The sequence below is a fragment of the Diabrotica virgifera genome, chromosome 4 (assembly GCF_917563875.1).
Source record: "Diabrotica virgifera virgifera chromosome 4, PGI_DIABVI_V3a".
Classification (NCBI taxonomy): Eukaryota; Metazoa; Arthropoda; class Insecta; order Coleoptera; family Chrysomelidae; genus Diabrotica; species Diabrotica virgifera.
In genome coordinates, this window is record NC_065446.1 from 261,986,905 (window position 1) to 262,006,165 (window position 19,261).

Below are 19,261 nucleotides of genomic sequence, written 5' to 3' on the forward strand. Positions count from 1 at the left end.
TACCTGACGAGATGAAACATATACTTTTTATCTAGCATCATTCTCTTCCATGCATGAAAGTAATAACAAACCAGCTACCCCCTGTTGTTAAGTAAAACACATGTTATTTTTATGAACGATCTAGACCAGTGATTCCCAAAGTGGTCCAGGTGGACCCCCAGGGGTCCACGAGAGACTCAACGGGGGTCTACGTGGGCGTGAAATAAAAATGGGGGTTCACAAGTTGTAAGTGGGGGTCCACGAAAATTTTATAGTGATTTGGTATTTATTTAAACAAATTTGCATTTTTTTGTCATAAAATATCAATGAAAAAAATAATGTTTTAATAGTAGGGACTTAAAAATGTCATTAAAATATATAATAACAAGATATTTTGATTAAAAACAAGTTTTTGATCAAATTTTAGTGTAGAAAACTTTAAAATGCCGTTTTTTACATGGGTCGAAGGGTGCATGTTTAACAAGATTTTACTTATTTTTAAATCAGTTGTTTTAGAGTTTCTGGAAAGTAAAGATCCAGATTTCAAGGAAAACCTGATCAAATGGAAAGCAGACATCGCGTTTATGACAGATTTGTTCAAAAAATTTAATGACATTAACTTGCAGTTACAAGGGTATAGCCTAAATTTAGTAAAAACAAAGAGTGTAGTTTCGGCTTTTCTTGGAAAATTGAAATTTATGAAGCAAAATATTAGTGACGCGAATTCTCAGTTTCCAAACTTGTCACATACAGCATGTCTTGATGAAGATATTCAGACATACGTTCAATATTTAAATGCGCTGCATGATGACTTCAAAAACAGATTTGAAAATATTTTGATAATGGAAATACCACCATGGGTCATAAATCCATTTGATGAAACGGAAGTGGCGGATGTGGTATTACAAGAGGAACTACTAGAGCTCAGCACCAATGAAGAACTGAAGGTGCAATTTAAAAAAGGCTATCAAACATTTTGGCTGCAAGCAGAAATACCTGAAAAATATCCTGGGCTGTGGGAAATTGCGAGAAAACTTTTGATAGCGTTTACCTCGTCATTCTTCTTCTTCTTTGGGCATCATAACCCTGGATGGGTCTTTGCCTGTCTGGCTATGTCCTTCCATTCAGATCTCTCTTGGGCCCTTCTCCTCCATTCTCTTATATTCATGGTTTTCAGGTCGTCTTCCACGTCATCCAACCATCTCGTCCTGGGCCTTCCTTTTTTCCGCCTTCCTACCGGCTTCCACTGTAACATCTTCTTTGTCGTTTTCATGTCTTCTTGTCGCTGAACATGTCCTAGCCATGACAGTCTTTGACTTTTCACAAATCTTACAATGTCATACCCTTCATTCAGTTCATTAACCTCGTCATTTCTCTTGATTCTCCATGTGCCGTGCTCCTCTTGCACCGGGCCATATACTTTTCTCAGTATCTTTCTCTCGAATATCCTGAGTTGGGCTTCATCTTCTTTAGTCATTACCCAGGTTTCACAGCCATAGGTTACTACGGGTCTAATCAAGGTTCTGTAGATAGTCATTTTGGTTCTTTTGTCTAATAATTTCGACGTCATCAATCTTTTATTAGCATAGTATGTACGATTTCCACTAGAAATACGTGCATTAATTTCGCTATTTACGGAATTCTTCTGATTGATTTCTGTGCCCAGATATGTGAAGGCATCCACACGTTCAATACTACAGTGCTAGTCAAAAGTCCGTAACCCCCTCGTATCTTTTGAACGGTTAAACCTATAATAGTGAAATTCGGAGGATGGAAATAAACGGACATAAGCTTCTTAACTAGTCATGACAGGTGACGTAATAGTCACAGTTGACTTTACAGCGCCACTGTGACAGATAATTTTAAATGGGACCTTATGGCAAGTGATACCTCGTTTGAAAGGTATTAAAAATACCTATTCAATCATACTAATTTTGTTTGAGTTGAAGCTAATTTTGATGAATAAATGAAATAAATATAAAATTGTAGTTTCGCAATTAATTAATAAAAATTCAAAATCCCGCCTATGATTACTTGTCAAAAAGGTTGACGTTGACGTAAAAACTACTAGAGAATTGAAAAACGTCAACTTTTTTGACAAAAAAACCATAGGCGGACATTTGAATTTTTATTAATTAAATGCGAAACTACAGTATTATATTTATTTAATTTATTCACCAAAATCAAAATCAACATAAACCCCCAAAAAAAAAATAGCATGACTGAATAGGTATTTTGAATACCTTTTAAACAAGGTATCACTTGCCATAAGGTCCTATTTAAAATTATCGGTCACAGTGGCTCTGTAACGTCATCTGTCACTATTACGTCACCTGTCATGACTAGTTAAGAAGCTTACGTCCGTTTATTTCATCCCTCCAAATTTCACTATTATAGGTATAACCGTTCAAAAGATAAGAGGGGGGCACGGACTTTTGACTAGCACTGTATAGTTTTCTGTTGTTGTTTACCTCGTCATATCTTGTCGAAAAAAGTTTTAGTGTCATTACAAACCTATTAACAAAAAAAAGGAGCACATTAAACATTACAGAACGGGGAGATTTGCGGTTAATCCTTACAAAACTGAAGCCAAATATTGATAATTTGCTGTCAATCCATCAAGTACATCCCTCCCATTAAAAGTATGGGTATTTTTTATTATTGATTTGCATATTTAAAATTACATAACGTTATTAGTGTTCAATTTTAATTCTTTTAAGTCTGTTATCATTATCATTTTAATAAATATATCGTAAGAAAATGTACCTACTATTTTTTCTTTATTTTTACCACTACGAATTTGGCACTATTTTCGAGAACGAAGAACAGGAGTTACCGATGTACTTTGCCGAATTGCCACCCTGAAATGGAACTGGGCCGGACACGTCGCCCTAATCAGTGATGAGAGGTGGACGAAGAGATTATTTGAGTGGAGGCCGAGATTAGACAAAAGTAGAGGAAGACCACCTACTCGTTGGACTGACGATATCAAGAAAATGTCAAGAAATTAGATGCAAAGTGCACAAAATAGAGCACAATGGACAAAAATGAGGGAGGCCTATGTCCAGCAGTGGACGCAAAGAGCTGGGTGATGATGAATGATGATGAATTTAGTGTTGGAATTCACCCGCGACGCCAATTTCCATCGTTAGATCTTCACATTTGGGACGAGTTTTGGGAATATGGTAAAAATGTAGCAGCAGGGGGGCCACCGAAACCAGTAAATTTTTAAAGTGGTCTACGAGAAAAAATAGTTTGGGAACCTCTGATCTAGACTCAGTACATTGAAAAGAGATAGGTACAAAAAAAGACGATTGGGGATGTTTTCACATTTTAAGTACAATTTCTGACGTTTTGGTCTGTTTACTTCTGTGGCTGTCAGTTTGTTGAATTTTTTGCTGTTATTTTGTCGAAATTTTGCATTTTGAAATTTTTTATAGTATATATACAAACAGTTGTTTTCACAACTAATTTTATATTGGAGTTTGAAATTTTATGGTAGTTTATGTTATTTTACGATTAATTTTGACAACGTACAAAGCTAGCCTCATTGACACAGTTAAGGAATGCTTGTGTTTAATGTTTCGCCAAAGTGAATAAAATAACAAAAAGAAAATATGTTATTGAATTTTTTTATAAATTATTTATTTATTTATTAATCAATGATATTAAAAGAATTTATTAAGCTACTTCAAATGTAGCTGTAATTAGGTATGCACCAAAATTTTAAAGCAAAACTTAAATTTGACATTCTATTTATTTGATAACGTCAAATTTTATACTATTACCCATGATCGGAGTAATACCAGAGAACAACGATCACAGTGGTCGTTGTTCTCTGGTAATACCCACTTTCTGTCACTTGCTGTTGCGTTTAGTAAATTTCCGACTTATTTCGTATGCTTTAAATGATGACGCGGTAAAGAACCCTGGACTCAACTGTAGTAAGAGAGGTATAGATAGGTAAGAGTTTAGTTACTAAAAGAAATAATTAAACAATGGTACTTCAATGTTTCTAGCTTTTTCTACCATGTTTGTGTTTTGGTTATGCACTCATGGACAAAAACATGGAATATTTTGAAATTATCATGTGACGTGAATTTTTTTGTATTGGAATCCTGAGCCAGCCCAGTGTCATAAGAATAGGATTTCTTTTCCGAATGAGATGTTTTAAAGTATCATATACATGTTCGATCGGATTTAAATCTGGGATGGGCTATATGGTCGGCAATACACCCAATCTTTTAAATTGAATTTCATCAAGATAAGTATTCACTATTCTAGCGAGACGAAGACGTGGCTTATATTCAATATGTCATATTCAATATGGTTGGCAAGTGACAAAACATCTTCTTTTTCTTCTTCCTTTTTGTATGAAGGCTTTAAAGCCTGTTTCTTCTTCAATATTAGCCTCCTTTAGTTATCGCACCATCTTTTTCTTGGTCTGCCAATACTTCTTCGTCCATTTGGTGACTTATCTCGTGCTATTCGTACTATCCTATCCTCTGCCATTCTACTAATGTGTTAGTTCCATTCCTGTTTCCGTTTTGTCGCCCATCGATTTATGTCTTCTACATTGCATGATCTTCTTATGTTTTCGCTTCTCTCCCCATCCAACAGACTTTTCCCTGATATTCGTTGGAGTATTTTCATCTCTGCTGTTTCTAGTAGTCGTCTCGTTTAGATGTGTCAGGTCTTATCTCCGCCGTGTATGTCAATATGTAGGTCTAATTGCTGCTTTATAGATTCATGCTTTTGTGTCTTGTGTTTGTTCTTCCAGATTGTGCCATTAAGAGATCCCATCGCTTAACTTGCCCTAAGAAGAAGAAGAAGAAGAAGAGGAAGTGGAAGACAATATGGTTGGAAAGTGAGAAAACATGATCTTCTAAAATATTTTCAATGTACAATGTACATGCAAGCTGTAATTATCCCAATCGCTTCCACAAGTTCGATATGCCTTTTCCAAGAAATACCGTTCCATAGCGGTATGCCGCCACCTCCAAGAGTAACGTTCTGTATGAGGTTCTAACTGACATAACATTCTCCATAGGGAGGCGAGATTGACGAAATTTCGTCTACAAAAGAGTTGGCGAATGGCATGGCAGTATGAGAATATCTAAAACTCAAAGAAATAACGAGAATCTTCTCATAAACGGAACCAATATCGAACGAGTAGACCAATATGCATATCTTGGAACAATGATCAACTCCACAAATGATTACTTCCAGGAGATTAAAATTAGAATACAAAAGGCTAGAGCGAATTTTAACAAAATGAGAAAAGTGCTCTGCGCAAGAGATCTAAAGCTAGAGCTAAGAGGAAGGTTGGCTAGGCGCTACGTTTTCTCGACTCTGTTTTACGGAATGGAAGCTTGGAGCTTGAATGCGGTATCAATGAAAAAACTGGAATCATTTGAGTTGTGGGTATATATAGAAGAATTCTGAAAATATCGTGGACAGAACACTTCACAAACAAAGAGGTTCTGAGAAAGATGAATAAAGAAATGGAAATCCTAAATACCATCAAAACAAAAACATTGGTATATCTCGGACATATTACACGTGAAGAGAGATACAACTTGCTCCAATTGATTATGCAGGGAAAGATTCAAGGAAAGAGAAGCATATGAAGACGCAGAATATCGTGACTGCGCAACCTCAGAGAATGGTACGGATGTACATCAAATGAATTTCTCAGAGCAGCCGTCTCCAAAGTCCGAATAGCTATGATGATTGCCGACCTCATCCGTCGCGGAGATGGCACTTGAAGAAGAAGATACCAGTTAGAACCTCATACAGAGCGTTAGTTTTGGTGGTGGTAGTAATCAATGAAGGAATCCTGGCACGAAACAGAAACTACTGAAAATACAACAACTAAAAATAAGACACTTATTTTCTTGGTCACCACGATTTACCATTTTGAGTAGGGGAACAAGGGGCTTGTTGTAACAGGGGTAAGTAGTAAGTAACACGGCTTTTTCATAGGTTAATTGAACGTTTTTAACTAATTTAGCTGACTCAATCTTATTCTCTTATCGCCCTGCAAATGAGACCGTCTAGCCAGTCATCATCCGATAGTTGCAAATAGTAGTCTTGTGCACGTGCTTCATTTGGATGAGGTAATATAAAATTTGACACTCATAAAATTTTGGTTATCGCTGTTGTTTTAAACGGAAATGAAACTTTCGGTGTTCATTTCTTTTCTAAATTTAGTTACACTTTGATGTTGGTTAACAATTTTACGATTAGGAAGTTATTTTTACAGTTATTTTAATAAATATACAAAAGTGTGCTACGGGGTTTGTTGTAACAAAACGTTGGGGCTTGTTGTAACATGCTACAACTTGCGCTGAATCTTACTAAATTTCTGAAGTGCGCCGAAATATATTTTGGACTAATTCCAATGAAGATGCGAAAACTGGCTTATCAATGTGCCGTGAAACTCAGTGCTAAGCAACTTCCTTCTTCTTGGTATCAAAATTATACAGTTGGTCCAGACTGGGTCCAAAATTTTATGCGTAGAAATCTCCAACTATATTTAAGAACACCGAAAGCCACGTTATTAAGTCGAGCAACATCTTTCAACAGGACCAACGTTGGCATTTTCTTCCAAATATACCAAAAAATTCGAATATTCCTACTGTTACGACCTGCCCCATTAGGTGTTACAACTAGCCCCAAGCGCGGGGTAAGTTGTAACAATGCACTTTTTTTGGTAAAATCCTAGTTGATTAAAAAATACCAGTCTTTTTAACTTTTCTTCAGTTCAATTTTATTCAGAAAGAGTTAAACTAGCGTTTAAGGGATTAATTAGGGATAATTGGGAAAATAGCTGTCAAGATATATTTGATTTTATGAAAATTGTTACAACTAGCCCCTGCTCCCCTAATATTTCGACTGGAAGATCACAATATACAGATACAGTCAGGTAGGAAAAAAGATTTCTTGTATGATAGAGGAAGTCCGCTGGATATCATAAAAACTATTAAATATAGATATCGACCAGAAGTTTATTAGACCTCACAAGTTTAATAGTTGCAAGAAAACGTATTGTTGGGATATTTTTTGACCTCAGCAGGGCTTTCGACGATGTCCATTACGAAATTTTAATTTATAAATTAAAAAATATTCGTATTCAAGGATGTGCATTGAATTGATTAACACCTTATTAAACTGCATGTCGACAATATGTCACCTTTAGCGAAAGGCCACACGGGCGATAATTTACGGCGCCGTATAAAAGAGCAGTAAACCTGACGAGGCATTGGTTGACTAACTCCTCCACCAATTTTAGATGAAATAGGAGTTAGTCAACCTATGCCTCGTCAGGTTTACTGCTCTTTTATACGGCGCCGTAAATTATCGCCCGTGTGGCCTTAGCCTTACCGAGAAAGGCTAAATATCAAATGCGAGTCGTAAATCTAACTCTCGATATTAACATAGCGCACGTCTAATTCTATAGGGACGTATGTCAAAAACTTAACTTGTTGGGAAATCGCAAAAAACGCTTTTGCGTGTCAGCCATGCTTTCTTTAAAAATTATTATTTTTGTTTATAAAACACCTATTCCTAAAATTTTTTCTTGATTGTTAAGTATGAGAATTGTTCTATAAAATACGGTAAAAAAAAATTGATGTCTTAACTCAAAGTAGTCTTTTTTTTCGATTAAAATCAAATAATGTATTATACGTCTCTATTGAATTAAAAATGTAATAAGAACATTGGCCACTATTTTGTATGTACCTCTATTGAAATAAAATTGTATGAAGCGGGTGTGTCTCATTGCGATATCCGTCAGTATTGAATTAATAAGAAATGACCAAATAACTCATTATGAAGAAATGTGTCCCTCTAGAACCATAAATTAATTTCGACTTTTATATTATAATGAGAAATGTCTTCATAGAATTAAAATTAAAATAAAATTTTCTATTTGCATTAAAATTTGGGTCTCTATTGAATTAAAAAGTACTCAAGTTATGTGAAATAGCATGTGGTGTTTTATCTTTTACAAGTTTATATTTTCAATATAAATAAAAAACCAAGCTGAAAAATAAACATTTATTTAGAACTTAGTAACTAAAAAAATTAAACAAGGAAATATTAATTCCGATACAAATGTTGTCTTAATTAATAATTTGTTTTTGTTTCGTGAATTAATCTTGTTGTTACCTATTCTATTTGCAGTATGTCATTATAGTAATGTGCATAAAAGTCCGGGATAGGATTTTTATTGAGACGGTCTCTTAGATCAGTTTTTTTGTGTCCCGATAGTGGAATTCTTTGCAAGTACGCAGGCTGCAAATTTAGAGTTTCCAGAGGCTTCATTTTTTTTGCTTTAAAGCTTCTCACAACAACTTCTTCATAATTTTCTGCGTTGTGAGATTCTTTGTAAACAAACGATGATGGATTGTTTTTCGACCTTAATTACTTTAATGTTGTTACATTTTACTACATTGTCACTTTTGTTTTTGCTGAAATTACTCCCCCCACTCCTCTTGTAAACTTTTTAAATTATAGAAACTTTCACACGATAATTCATGTACCATGAATGGTTTTCCAGTTTTTCGCGAATTTTTTATCAATGTTACACACTGCTCCGGTGTATAGATGGGGCTAGATTTCAAATTACGCTTTATTTGTTTTTCGATGAGACTATGAACGTTATCGGCTTCGTTCTGTGTGTGACCGGTTATCATAAATTTATGTGTAATTGATTTAATATTGTAGTTTAGGACGGCAAACATGTAGGCAGTAATGACAAATTTGTTCTTCTGTTGTCCGCAGCAGTTATCAGATAAGAATATTATGTCCAAAGGTTCCTGACTTTGATCACTGCATTTTTTCAAATATTGGAGCACACAGGATCCAATTTCATTCGCACCGCGTTTAGCTGTGACCTCAGTCCACAAAAAACAGTGGACATCGCCGTACGCCGACTTGCTCTGTTGTGGGTTTGACAACTCCGTCATTGTGAAATTGTACGAACTGTGCTTACATTTATAATAGAATGAAGACACATCACCATTGGGACACTGGAACACTGTTTGCAGGTCGTAAACTACTACTTTATTTTTTGGGGTTATGCCTAGTCTGTCCGCTTCTTTTTGCAATCTGCAAGCCAGTTTCTCTTCATGATGTTTGCCATATTTCTCATCCATTTCTTCTCGACTTGATTGATCTGCATTACCATATGCGACACAAAGGTCGCATTGATCTTTTTTAGGGGTATGAAATGAAATATTGAATTCTTTGTTGAGCACGTGATAATATGTATGATAGGTGCCTGCTTCCTTATGTTCAGTTTCTTGTTGTTGTTTAAAATCTCGATAGAGGTCAGCCACTGTTTTGCTCCCATCTATATATTCACGAGAAGTGGAAGCTCTCAAATAATGGGATTCCACTCGTGGGATTGAATTTATGTGCCTCTTGATGTCTTCTATTAGAACGGGGTTGATGGTGTGATGATTTTCGTGACGTCCACGCATATCTTTCGTGACTGTACCAGATGAAGACTTCTTTGCTAAAGCAGTGCGAATCATTTTTCAGAAATGTCTAAAATGTTGAGAAAGAACTGCTTGCATACTCTCACTTTAATACCTTTCACTGTAAGATGATAAGCTTTATTCGGATTTCTGGGCGTTTCTCTGTTGCTGTACGTGTACATTGGTGTCACTTCTATCGTACATGAAGTAAGGTATATTCTTTGTAAATTTATGTCACCTTGATCCCAAAACTCTTGAAATAGTTTCAATCTCGTTGCATGGTCAAAAATTAATTTCATGACTAACAAATTCTTACATAACATCAAAGTCACTACAAAAACGGTCAAAAACTTACTTGTGTTGTTTTAAGTAGACCTAATATGCGACGACTTCTTCCATCTTTATTTAAGTTTATTCTTTTAGGTTTCATTGTCGGATTCATTTTCGTGAAAAACAATACAGTACCTATATTTTTCTTTTGATTGCAAATATTTACATATCACATTGGGATTTTTTAATTCTATGCAGACACAATATGGTTTACTTCGAAGCAATCTGAAGCTTTTTAATTCTATACAAATTCATATTAAAATGAGGCAGAAATGGCATATAAAAAGTGTTAGATATTTAACACAACACTATCGGAATTCCAAAAGCAACCTCTGAATGATATTATATCTTAATTCTATATTGCCATATTTTGATTTATGCACAGAAACAGAGTTTCGTTTTAATTCCATACTGCCACTTTACGCATTACATATTAAAAAATTTAAAAAAATTACTTCTATATACCTGTATTTCGAAATATGGCTGTCTAGTCTCAAATTATGTCGTCGTACTGGCTCGCTCTTTTGTATCAACACAGCTACTTCTTTGCAATGCGACAGCTCGTACACCAGCACTCACTTCGAAGGCAGACGCAACACTAATACGCTCTGTATAGAAATAAATTTTCGTTAAAGATCGTTTATTTCGATAGAGACGCATATATTCAAATCTATGCGTGGGAGTTAGATAGAAGCTAGTTTTTTAGATTGAACGATAGGTGGCACTACATGGAACACAATGGCATCCGTAGTTTGATTTAGCCACATTTTGAGATACGCCCCTATAGAATTAAACGAACGATAGGTGTACCACAAGGCTCAATTTTAGGGCTTATTTTGTTTCTTATTTATGTAAACGATGTTTTCTCGATCAACTGAGCTGGTTATTTTAGGATGTTTGCAAATAATGTAAATCTATAATCAACGGATGTGATACCTTTTTGGAGTCGTTTTGTTTAAATGTAGGTACCTATCTACTTGTTTTGTTTTTGGGGAACAATTAGCCTTATTAATAAAGTCTTTATTGCGCAAAAAAGAATAAAACGGTCATAAGCTGGTATTCTTTTTCTCATAGGCATCTTTCAGTGCGTCACAGTTTTTCGATTTCTTTCTAACGCATTAAATTGTATGTGACAGAAAAAAAGCAAGTCTGTGATTACAGACATTTATAACATTTATTCTAGTTGTCGATAGATGGCGCTATAACCCAAAGAAATTATTTACGAATTATATAGTATATTAACGAATATAATCTGTACTATTCATAAGACTGTACGAATCAAAGAAAATACCATTTTATAAATGTAATAAACACAATTGATTTGTTTTTATGCCAAATTGCAAATAAAATGTGACAACTGTCAGATTTAACTAAAATGTCATGTTAGAATAAATATTATAATTGTATATTATCACGGACTTACTTTTTTTCTATCATTTGTGACGCACTGAAAAATGCCCATGAAAAGGAGCATATTCCTCAATTAATAATTTATGATATAAGTGTTAAAAGAACAATTTTAAGATACGCATGTAAAGGTTTCACAGAATTCGCTTCGCTCATTCTGCAATTCACATGAGTGCCTCCAAAATATACTTTAACACGTATATCATACAATATTTTTTAAACAAACGTGTTAAAAATGCAATAATACAGTTTACATTAAATTTTAAAAGCCTTTTAAAAAACTTTGAATACATTGAAAGGAGATAGTTTTAATTAGCCTAACCTTTTAAAAAACTTTTAATACATTGAAAGGAGATAGTTTTAAATTACATGGTATATTACGGACCTTAGCAACCATTGTTGACTTAATTGTTTACGGAAATTTTGTAGCATCTGTCAGACGTCTGTTAGTTTTTTAAAACGCGGTTGTGGATTTTTCGTTAAAATGCAAGAAAATGTCGTAGAAAAAGGTCAATTTCAAGATATAGAGGTAGCGGACATAACTAATATTAATTAATAATATTCAAATTGCGCAAATCGTACTACTTATTAATATTTAATGTTAATAAATATTTTGACATTTGCTTTCAAAATTTAACATTTCACTTTTAACTGCACTGCCTTAAAAATTTTAAAGCACCCAGTGCTTTAAAGTGACATTTTTAAGGCTCCTATGGAGTGCTAAAAATTACATTTTTAACACGTTTGTTAGTTTTTTATTTATCTGACTAATCCTACACAGACTATGTTTGTTACAAAGAAAATTTATTGTATTATTTATGTATTTATTTATTTTATAATGACAAGATGGAAATATCCATCAAAACAATAGATACGATTAAAGTCAGAATAACTGAACAACGTATGGAACCTATAGACATACATAGGTATAGTCCGTCCGCTATAACTTTTCCCATGCGGTACGATTCATTTTCGATCAAATTAAGTCAAAACATAAAGTGAAACGAACGTCGATGTGTACATTTTGTATACTGTATACTATATACTACACACATCGGCGTACGTTTCACTTTCTGTTTTGACTTAATTTGATTGAAAATGAATCGTACCGCATGGGAAAAGTTATAGCGGATGGACTATACCTAACTAAAATGCCTGGTTGCACCAACAGATCTTAAGCTCTAGCTTAGCTAAGCTCTACTTATACTTTAATATTGTTGCCACACTAGCATGTAATACCGTTAATTATTGCATTCGTTATTCGTTGCATTAGAAATATGTCAAATAATGCGATAATTAACGGCATTAGACGCTAGTGTGGAACCAGCACAAGAATTTACATTTAAGGTATGTCTCAAGCTTAATATCTGTTGGTGCAATCAGGCATAAATAGTAAATAGGCAATATTGATGTCCCAAGCTGAAGATAGTCTAGACAACACATAACACAACACAAGAGTAATAGAATTTAAAACGTATAGATTCGATAAAGTGGATAAAGGCTACTGTAAACGGTGAAGACGCTAAGAGACCGAGAGCGGAGTAAATACATACCTACAGAAGAAAATGACATTCAACGTATAAACGAGTGAACAGAAGAAATAATGGATCAGCCTACCGCGCAATAGATAGAGTGGGAACATTCCTGGTATTGTACCCTCGGAGATCGCTGGGAAAATTTACACTCAAAATAAAAAAATTAGTTTGGCAACACTGTGTTAATGTTGATAGTAACATATTTCTTTTAAGATAAACAGAACTGTAATTTAGTTCAGCAAATTAATATATTTTTTGCCAACAAAATGAGACTTTTCAACCAAATAATGTTTCAAATATGATGTGCAAAATAATTTTTAATTGGGTTCTGCTAATGAGCTTCCTTTTTTGTCATTAAAGTAGGAAAAACTTTAAATTTCACTCATTAAATCATTATCGTCTTAATTATTTTAACTGTACTAATATCCATCCACTAATTCGGAATGATTAATGGGTTGTTAAAACATTTTATCTGTAGCGGCTTCTGGAATGTCTTAAAAATATCGAATTTCATTGATAAAATGCGCATATCCCACCGATCTTCGCTTCGATCATACCTAGATATCAGTCCGCCGTTAAACAAAGAGAATTTCTTATAGAAATTATATAATTGTCAATATACACACACACACCCAAACTTATATTATGGAATCACCATGTATTTCAAAGTAATATTTATTTCTTTTGGAAAAATTTGTTATTGTTGCGAAAAATAAAGGTTTTTATTGAAAATAAACAAATATATTAGACAATCGGATATACCTACAGCTCGGTACGGTATAGGTTATTTGCTTGAGTTACAAACTGAACGAAAATAAATAAACTAACTTTTGCGTCCAAAAACGAAACTATGCCTGATGTGGGGTTATAGAACTTACAACGAGGAAAGATTATTGGTCTTGTGGAGAAAGTAATGTTCTCAGAGGGACATAGCTGTAGAGCTAGGCGTAATACAGGGCGTTCTGTCCAAAACCTATGCCACGTAACAGGAAGTAGGAAAGCTCAAAAATAAAGCAAGGGAAAGTCGCCAAAAGTAATAACGGCTCTCCAAGATCGTTTAATTGTCCAATCAGCTGGGAGACCCATTTCTCACCTGCAGTTCCAAAGGCAGCTTTTGGAAGCTACAGGTGTAACTGTTTCAGTTGAAACGATAAGAAGAATAGTTCGTACCAAGAAGTATACAGCAGGAGGTAGTTATGTGTTCCGGAGTTATCCAGGCAGCACAAGATTGATCGCCTAAATTGGTGTCTTCACCACCAAAACTGGAACATTGGGAATTGACAAAATGTGCTATTTTCAAAAAAAGTCAGGATTTGTGTAAAATAAGATGACCCATGAAATCGTGTACTTAGAGGTCGAGGAACACAAGCAAGAACGAAAACTGTCAGATCTGTTCACAAATATACAAGGGGAGGTGTAATGTTCTGGAGAGGAATTGTGATCCGTAAAAAAACTCCCTCAATTTTCATCCAATCAACTTTAACTGCTCACAGGTATGTTGATAACCTGTAGTCAGGCTCTGGAGAGGTGCAACAGGAGAAAATTTTATTTTATTGCATGATAATATACCTGTACATACCATTAGAGTGATTACAGACATCATTGAAGCAGAAAGTATCCCTTGTTTGGAGTGGCCTGCTTGCTCACCCGAGCTTAATCCTATAGAGTATTTGTGGGATATGCTTAAAAGAAAAATTAGAGCTCGCCGGAATAATCCACAAAACACCGCACGGCTAGTACAAGCTGCTCTTAAAGGATGGAGTAACCTACCACAACAAACTGTTGATAATTTGATTAGGAGCGTGCCCACGCAAACTGAAGCTTGCATAAGGACTAGAGGTGATAACAATGACTACCACAAAATACAAAAATAAATAAATAAAAACAATTTAAACATTATTCGTGTTACATTGAAATTTTGTATGCTATTGACTTTAATTAAAACAACTATATTATTTTTACTACAAAAGCGATATTACGTAGGTCAAAATTTTTGACGTAAGAGAACTGTCAAAACATTAGAATGTGACTTTTCATTATTGCCACGTTTATTATAAACATGGCAATAATGAAAAGTCACATTCTAATGTTTTGACAGTTCTCTTACGTCAAAAATTTTGACCTACGTAATATCGCTTTTGTAGTAAAAATACTATACCTACTTTCAATTTGTTTGTTAAATACTTTATTGTTTTATTTAATTGTTATGTATTTGTTATTAAATTGCTTTAAAATAAATATTGTTTGACTTCGTGTGTTTGTTTTTTTTTTAATTCGCACGAAATAGTAAGTAAGAAATATCAGGTGATTCCATATAAGTTTGGGTGTGTGTACAGGGTGTTTCATTAATAATTGTCCATATAGTAACTGGAGAAACCTTAGCACAAAATACGAAGATTTAACAAAAAACACTTAAATAAAATGTGGTTACTTACTGAGTTACAGGGTGTTTTATTTAGAAATTTAAAAATTATTTTTGCTCAGCATTTTAAAATTATTCGACGTATCCTTTTCATACTTAGCAGAAAGTGCGACTACTATACACCCTACTAAATTATGATAAACAAATGTTTCTAGCTACTACCAGAGGCGTACGACAGGGGATAGTGTATGGTTGACCCTTCTCAAATTCTACGCCACTGGAGGAAATACTATTTTAGTGCCATTTTTATATTCTCCAATACTTTCTACGTAAATAATATACTCTTCATTGGTAACGATAAAGTTATTAGTTTTCGAGATATTTGAAGTTAAATATAAAACGGCACAGTTATTTTGATTAATTTATGATATTTATGATTCATATGATTAAAATTTAAAAATTATTTGTACCCAGTACTTTAATACTATTTGGCGTATCCTTATCATATCTACTTGGCAGAAAGTGTAGGTATTGTACACCCTACTAAATTAAAATAAATATACGTTTCTAGCTACTACCAGAGGCGTACGACAGGGGATAGTGCCTGGTTGACCCTTCCCAAATTCTACGCCACTGAGGAAATTGCTATTTTAGTGTAATTTGTTGATTTTCCAATAATTTTTATGTAAATAATATTCTCTTCATTCGTAACGATAAAATGTTTTCAAGATATTGGAAATTAAAAATGAAGCGACACAATACATTAATCAAAATAAGCATATCGTTTCATTTTTAATTTCAATGATCTCCAAAACTAATGACTTTATCGTTACGAATGAAGAGTATATTAATTTCATAGAAAGTATTGGAGAGTCCAAAAATTGAACTAAAATAGCAATTCCGCCAGTGGCGTAGAATTTGGAAACGGTCAACCATTCACTTTCCCCCGTCGTACGCCTCTGGTAATATCCAGAAACGTTTGTTTAACATAATTTAGTAGTTTGTACAGTACCTATACTTCCTACCAAGTATGAAAAGGACACGTCGAATAGTTATAAAATGCAGAGCAAAAAATAGTTTTTAAATTTTTAGATAAAACACCCTGTAACTCAGTAAGGAACCACATTTTATTTAAGTGTTTTAGGTTAAATCTTCGTATTTTGTGCTAAGGTTTTTTCAGTTACTATATGGACAATTATTAATAAAACACCCTGTATATTCATTTTCATGCAGTTTTTAGAATTTCGATCCAAAGAATGATATTTCTTTGTCTGTCATAAACTGTCTAGACACCTATTAATTTAAAAATTAATTATTATTCATAAATAACAGTGTTTATAAGCAAAACAAACCCCCATCAGCATTCCAGGAAGTCGAAATCCCTCTCGGAACGATACCGACTTATCGAAAGCTGTCAAAAAAGATTCCTAACCTATAATTACCTACCTGAGTTCATATTGGGAACCCCGAATGGTGCGGCGCCTTGGAACATGGGCCCCGGTCCTCCGAACGGATTCACCAGACCTTGATGAGACCAGTTAGGATGCGCGGCCTGGTACACGGCTGCCGCAAGAGCAGAGAAAGGCGTCGGCCTGATGGGACCTTGGCTCAGCAAAGAGTCTCTTTCGCGGATGTCTCTCTGAGACACGAAATCGCTCTCTTTCGACGGAGAGTCTTCTATTTTGCTCTCGGCGTTCAGATCTTCCACGTCCACGATGGAGTCTTCTTGGTTGGAGTCGTATTCATCGTCGGAAGACTGATGCGTCGGGCTGGACGACGGGATAGTGGAGGAATTGGGCGACACTGACTTGCTGGGCCTAGTGTCGGCCAAGAGGGAAGCTACACTAAAACTAATATGTCCGTTCTTAGCCGACTGAGCATCATTAGTTGCTTTGTCGCTAATATTTTGCATAGTTTCACCGTTCTTAGCGTCTAAGGTATCCAGATTTTGGACAGTCATTATTTGGGCACTGTCGAGAGGGTTTTTCAGCATAAGTCAAACTAGGGAACGAACGACGGCACTGTCACGGAAACATAAGAACCAAAAAAACACGTTGGACACTTCATTTAGATACAATATTATATAATAGCCGACTTATACCCAAAGGTGTTCAGGTTAAACTGATGAGCGGACTGTTTACAGTTAATATCAGCGATGAGGCGGGGCTTTGTGGGGCGGTTCACTCAGTCCCGCCCAGCGTTTAACTGCGTTATTAAGCAAATCAACCAATCACCATCGGTTGTCCTTAACTACACGCCAGTTGCTCAAGAGAATACTCGACTCACTCACGTTTTCTCCCTACGACATCAAGGATATTCCTCTGGTTAACTGTTTAATACCTTTATTTTGTTTCTGTCCGGATTTTTATTAGTATAACTGCTACTTAAGAGCTTACACTTGTTTATAGTCGTTAAAAGAGGTCTTTGGAAATTGTTATATCTTAATTACGGAGGCGCAAGATGGACTTATTCATTTGGGATGGGTTTTTTACGGCCTCCATATTGAATTTGTGAGGAGATCGTTATGTTGTGCCTACTGTTAAAATTATTATCGGTTGTTGCTCAAGGAGATCGTTAAAGACTAGAAATGGTTTGTTTGCTTTGATTTAAAGAGGCTTTTGGAGTTTTTTATGGGTTTCAGACTGTAAAAGTTAAACCAGAAGAAAGTGACGAAAGATAATAACAATAGGATAATATATTATTATTTATTTACATAACTAACAAACTCATAGGTAATCATGGAAAATTACAAGAGTTATCAATTAAATAGAAATAAATAGGTACAAATAACCAAAGTCAAAAATACTGACTGTGATTTATCCGCATATTATACACCGAGAGAAAAAAATTCTTGACATAAAGAAACTTTATTAATATTTAAGAAAGATCGACTTGGCATATTGCCTAAGAAATATATCTTTGTATGTAAGATATAATTTTCTAAAATATTTCAAATAAATTCTACTATAGCCAAAGAAATATATCTTAAACATGATTGAACTATCACTTTCTGGCAAACTTCAAACCTATTTATCAGAAAGAAATTACACTTGATGTTAATTAATTTTATTAGTCATAAAAATATATTTTCTACACATTACAAAACTATTCTTTCTGAGCAATAATATTTCTTAGTAAGGAATATTATTATTCTACTATTAATAATTAATGTATTTAATGTTAAGAAATATATTTCGCAGAGATAAACGTATATTTAGAGTTAAGTTAATATTTCTTGAAAATAAAGTGATATTACATACGGCGAAATAAATAATTGTGTTAAGGTAAAATCATTATTTATTAATAAAACAAAATATAAAACGTTATTATTACATACAAATATTTTTTCCACTCTTAAACCACTGGCTTCTACACAACAATAAAAGGATGGAGAGGCGAATCCAACTTCCTCAAATTTTCCTTCTTTTGTTAATAGCACTTTGTATATCAGCAATTCACTAAAACAAAATCGTTATGTATAAAGAGTAAACTTACTTTAATAAAAATTTTTTTATAAAGATATAGATATTTATTTTGACAAATTTAGGAAATACAAAAAAAACAAATATACGGCCCCACATAAGAACTATTAATACTAATAATAATCAATCATATTTAGTTCAAACATGGCATTATTTAACCTACACATCTTTGTTTATTTTTTTCTTTTTATTAATGAAATATTAATTATTTATCTGTATAATATTAAGTCACACAATAAACATTGTTTAGCTAAAACAAGAGGAAAAATACAACCAATGTAAAACATTGAAGTAGACATAATAATATGTAATTTTCTTAATTTTTATAATCTAAAAGAGACAGCATACCTATTAAGAAATTTTATTACGGGAAAGTATTATTAGTTTACATCTAAGTCATTTAATACATATTAACTAATTCACGGTTTTCGGCAATAACATTTTTTAGCGATAAACATATATTTCTTTTAGACTAACTGATTTATTTATCTCAAATAAATTAACAGAACACATCCTCAGCGTTGCACCCGCCATGTTTGATATAGCGTTGTATTGTATATTTTTATAGAAGACGATACATTCAAGAAACCTATTATAGTTGATACATAAGTATACACATTTTTAAAAAGGTACTTTCATGTATGAAGTTCTACCATTTCTGGAAGGCCCCGCAGTTGGTTA

General features: G+C 34.0%; 1 protein-coding gene across 1 annotated transcript in view; it reads right to left on the reverse strand.

Moving 5' to 3' along the window:
* Positions 1-17,202, reverse strand: part of LOC114325599 (muscle segmentation homeobox-like) — a 165,177-nt gene extending 147,975 nt beyond the window's left edge. Inside the window, exon 1 of the mRNA XM_028273704.2 lies at positions 16,545-17,202. Within this exon, the coding sequence (XP_028129505.2) occupies positions 16,545-17,091 (547 nt within the window). The 5' untranslated portion in view covers positions 17,092-17,202. The remainder of the gene's footprint in view (positions 1-16,544) is intronic.
* Positions 17,203-19,261: the final 2,059 nt, after the last annotated feature.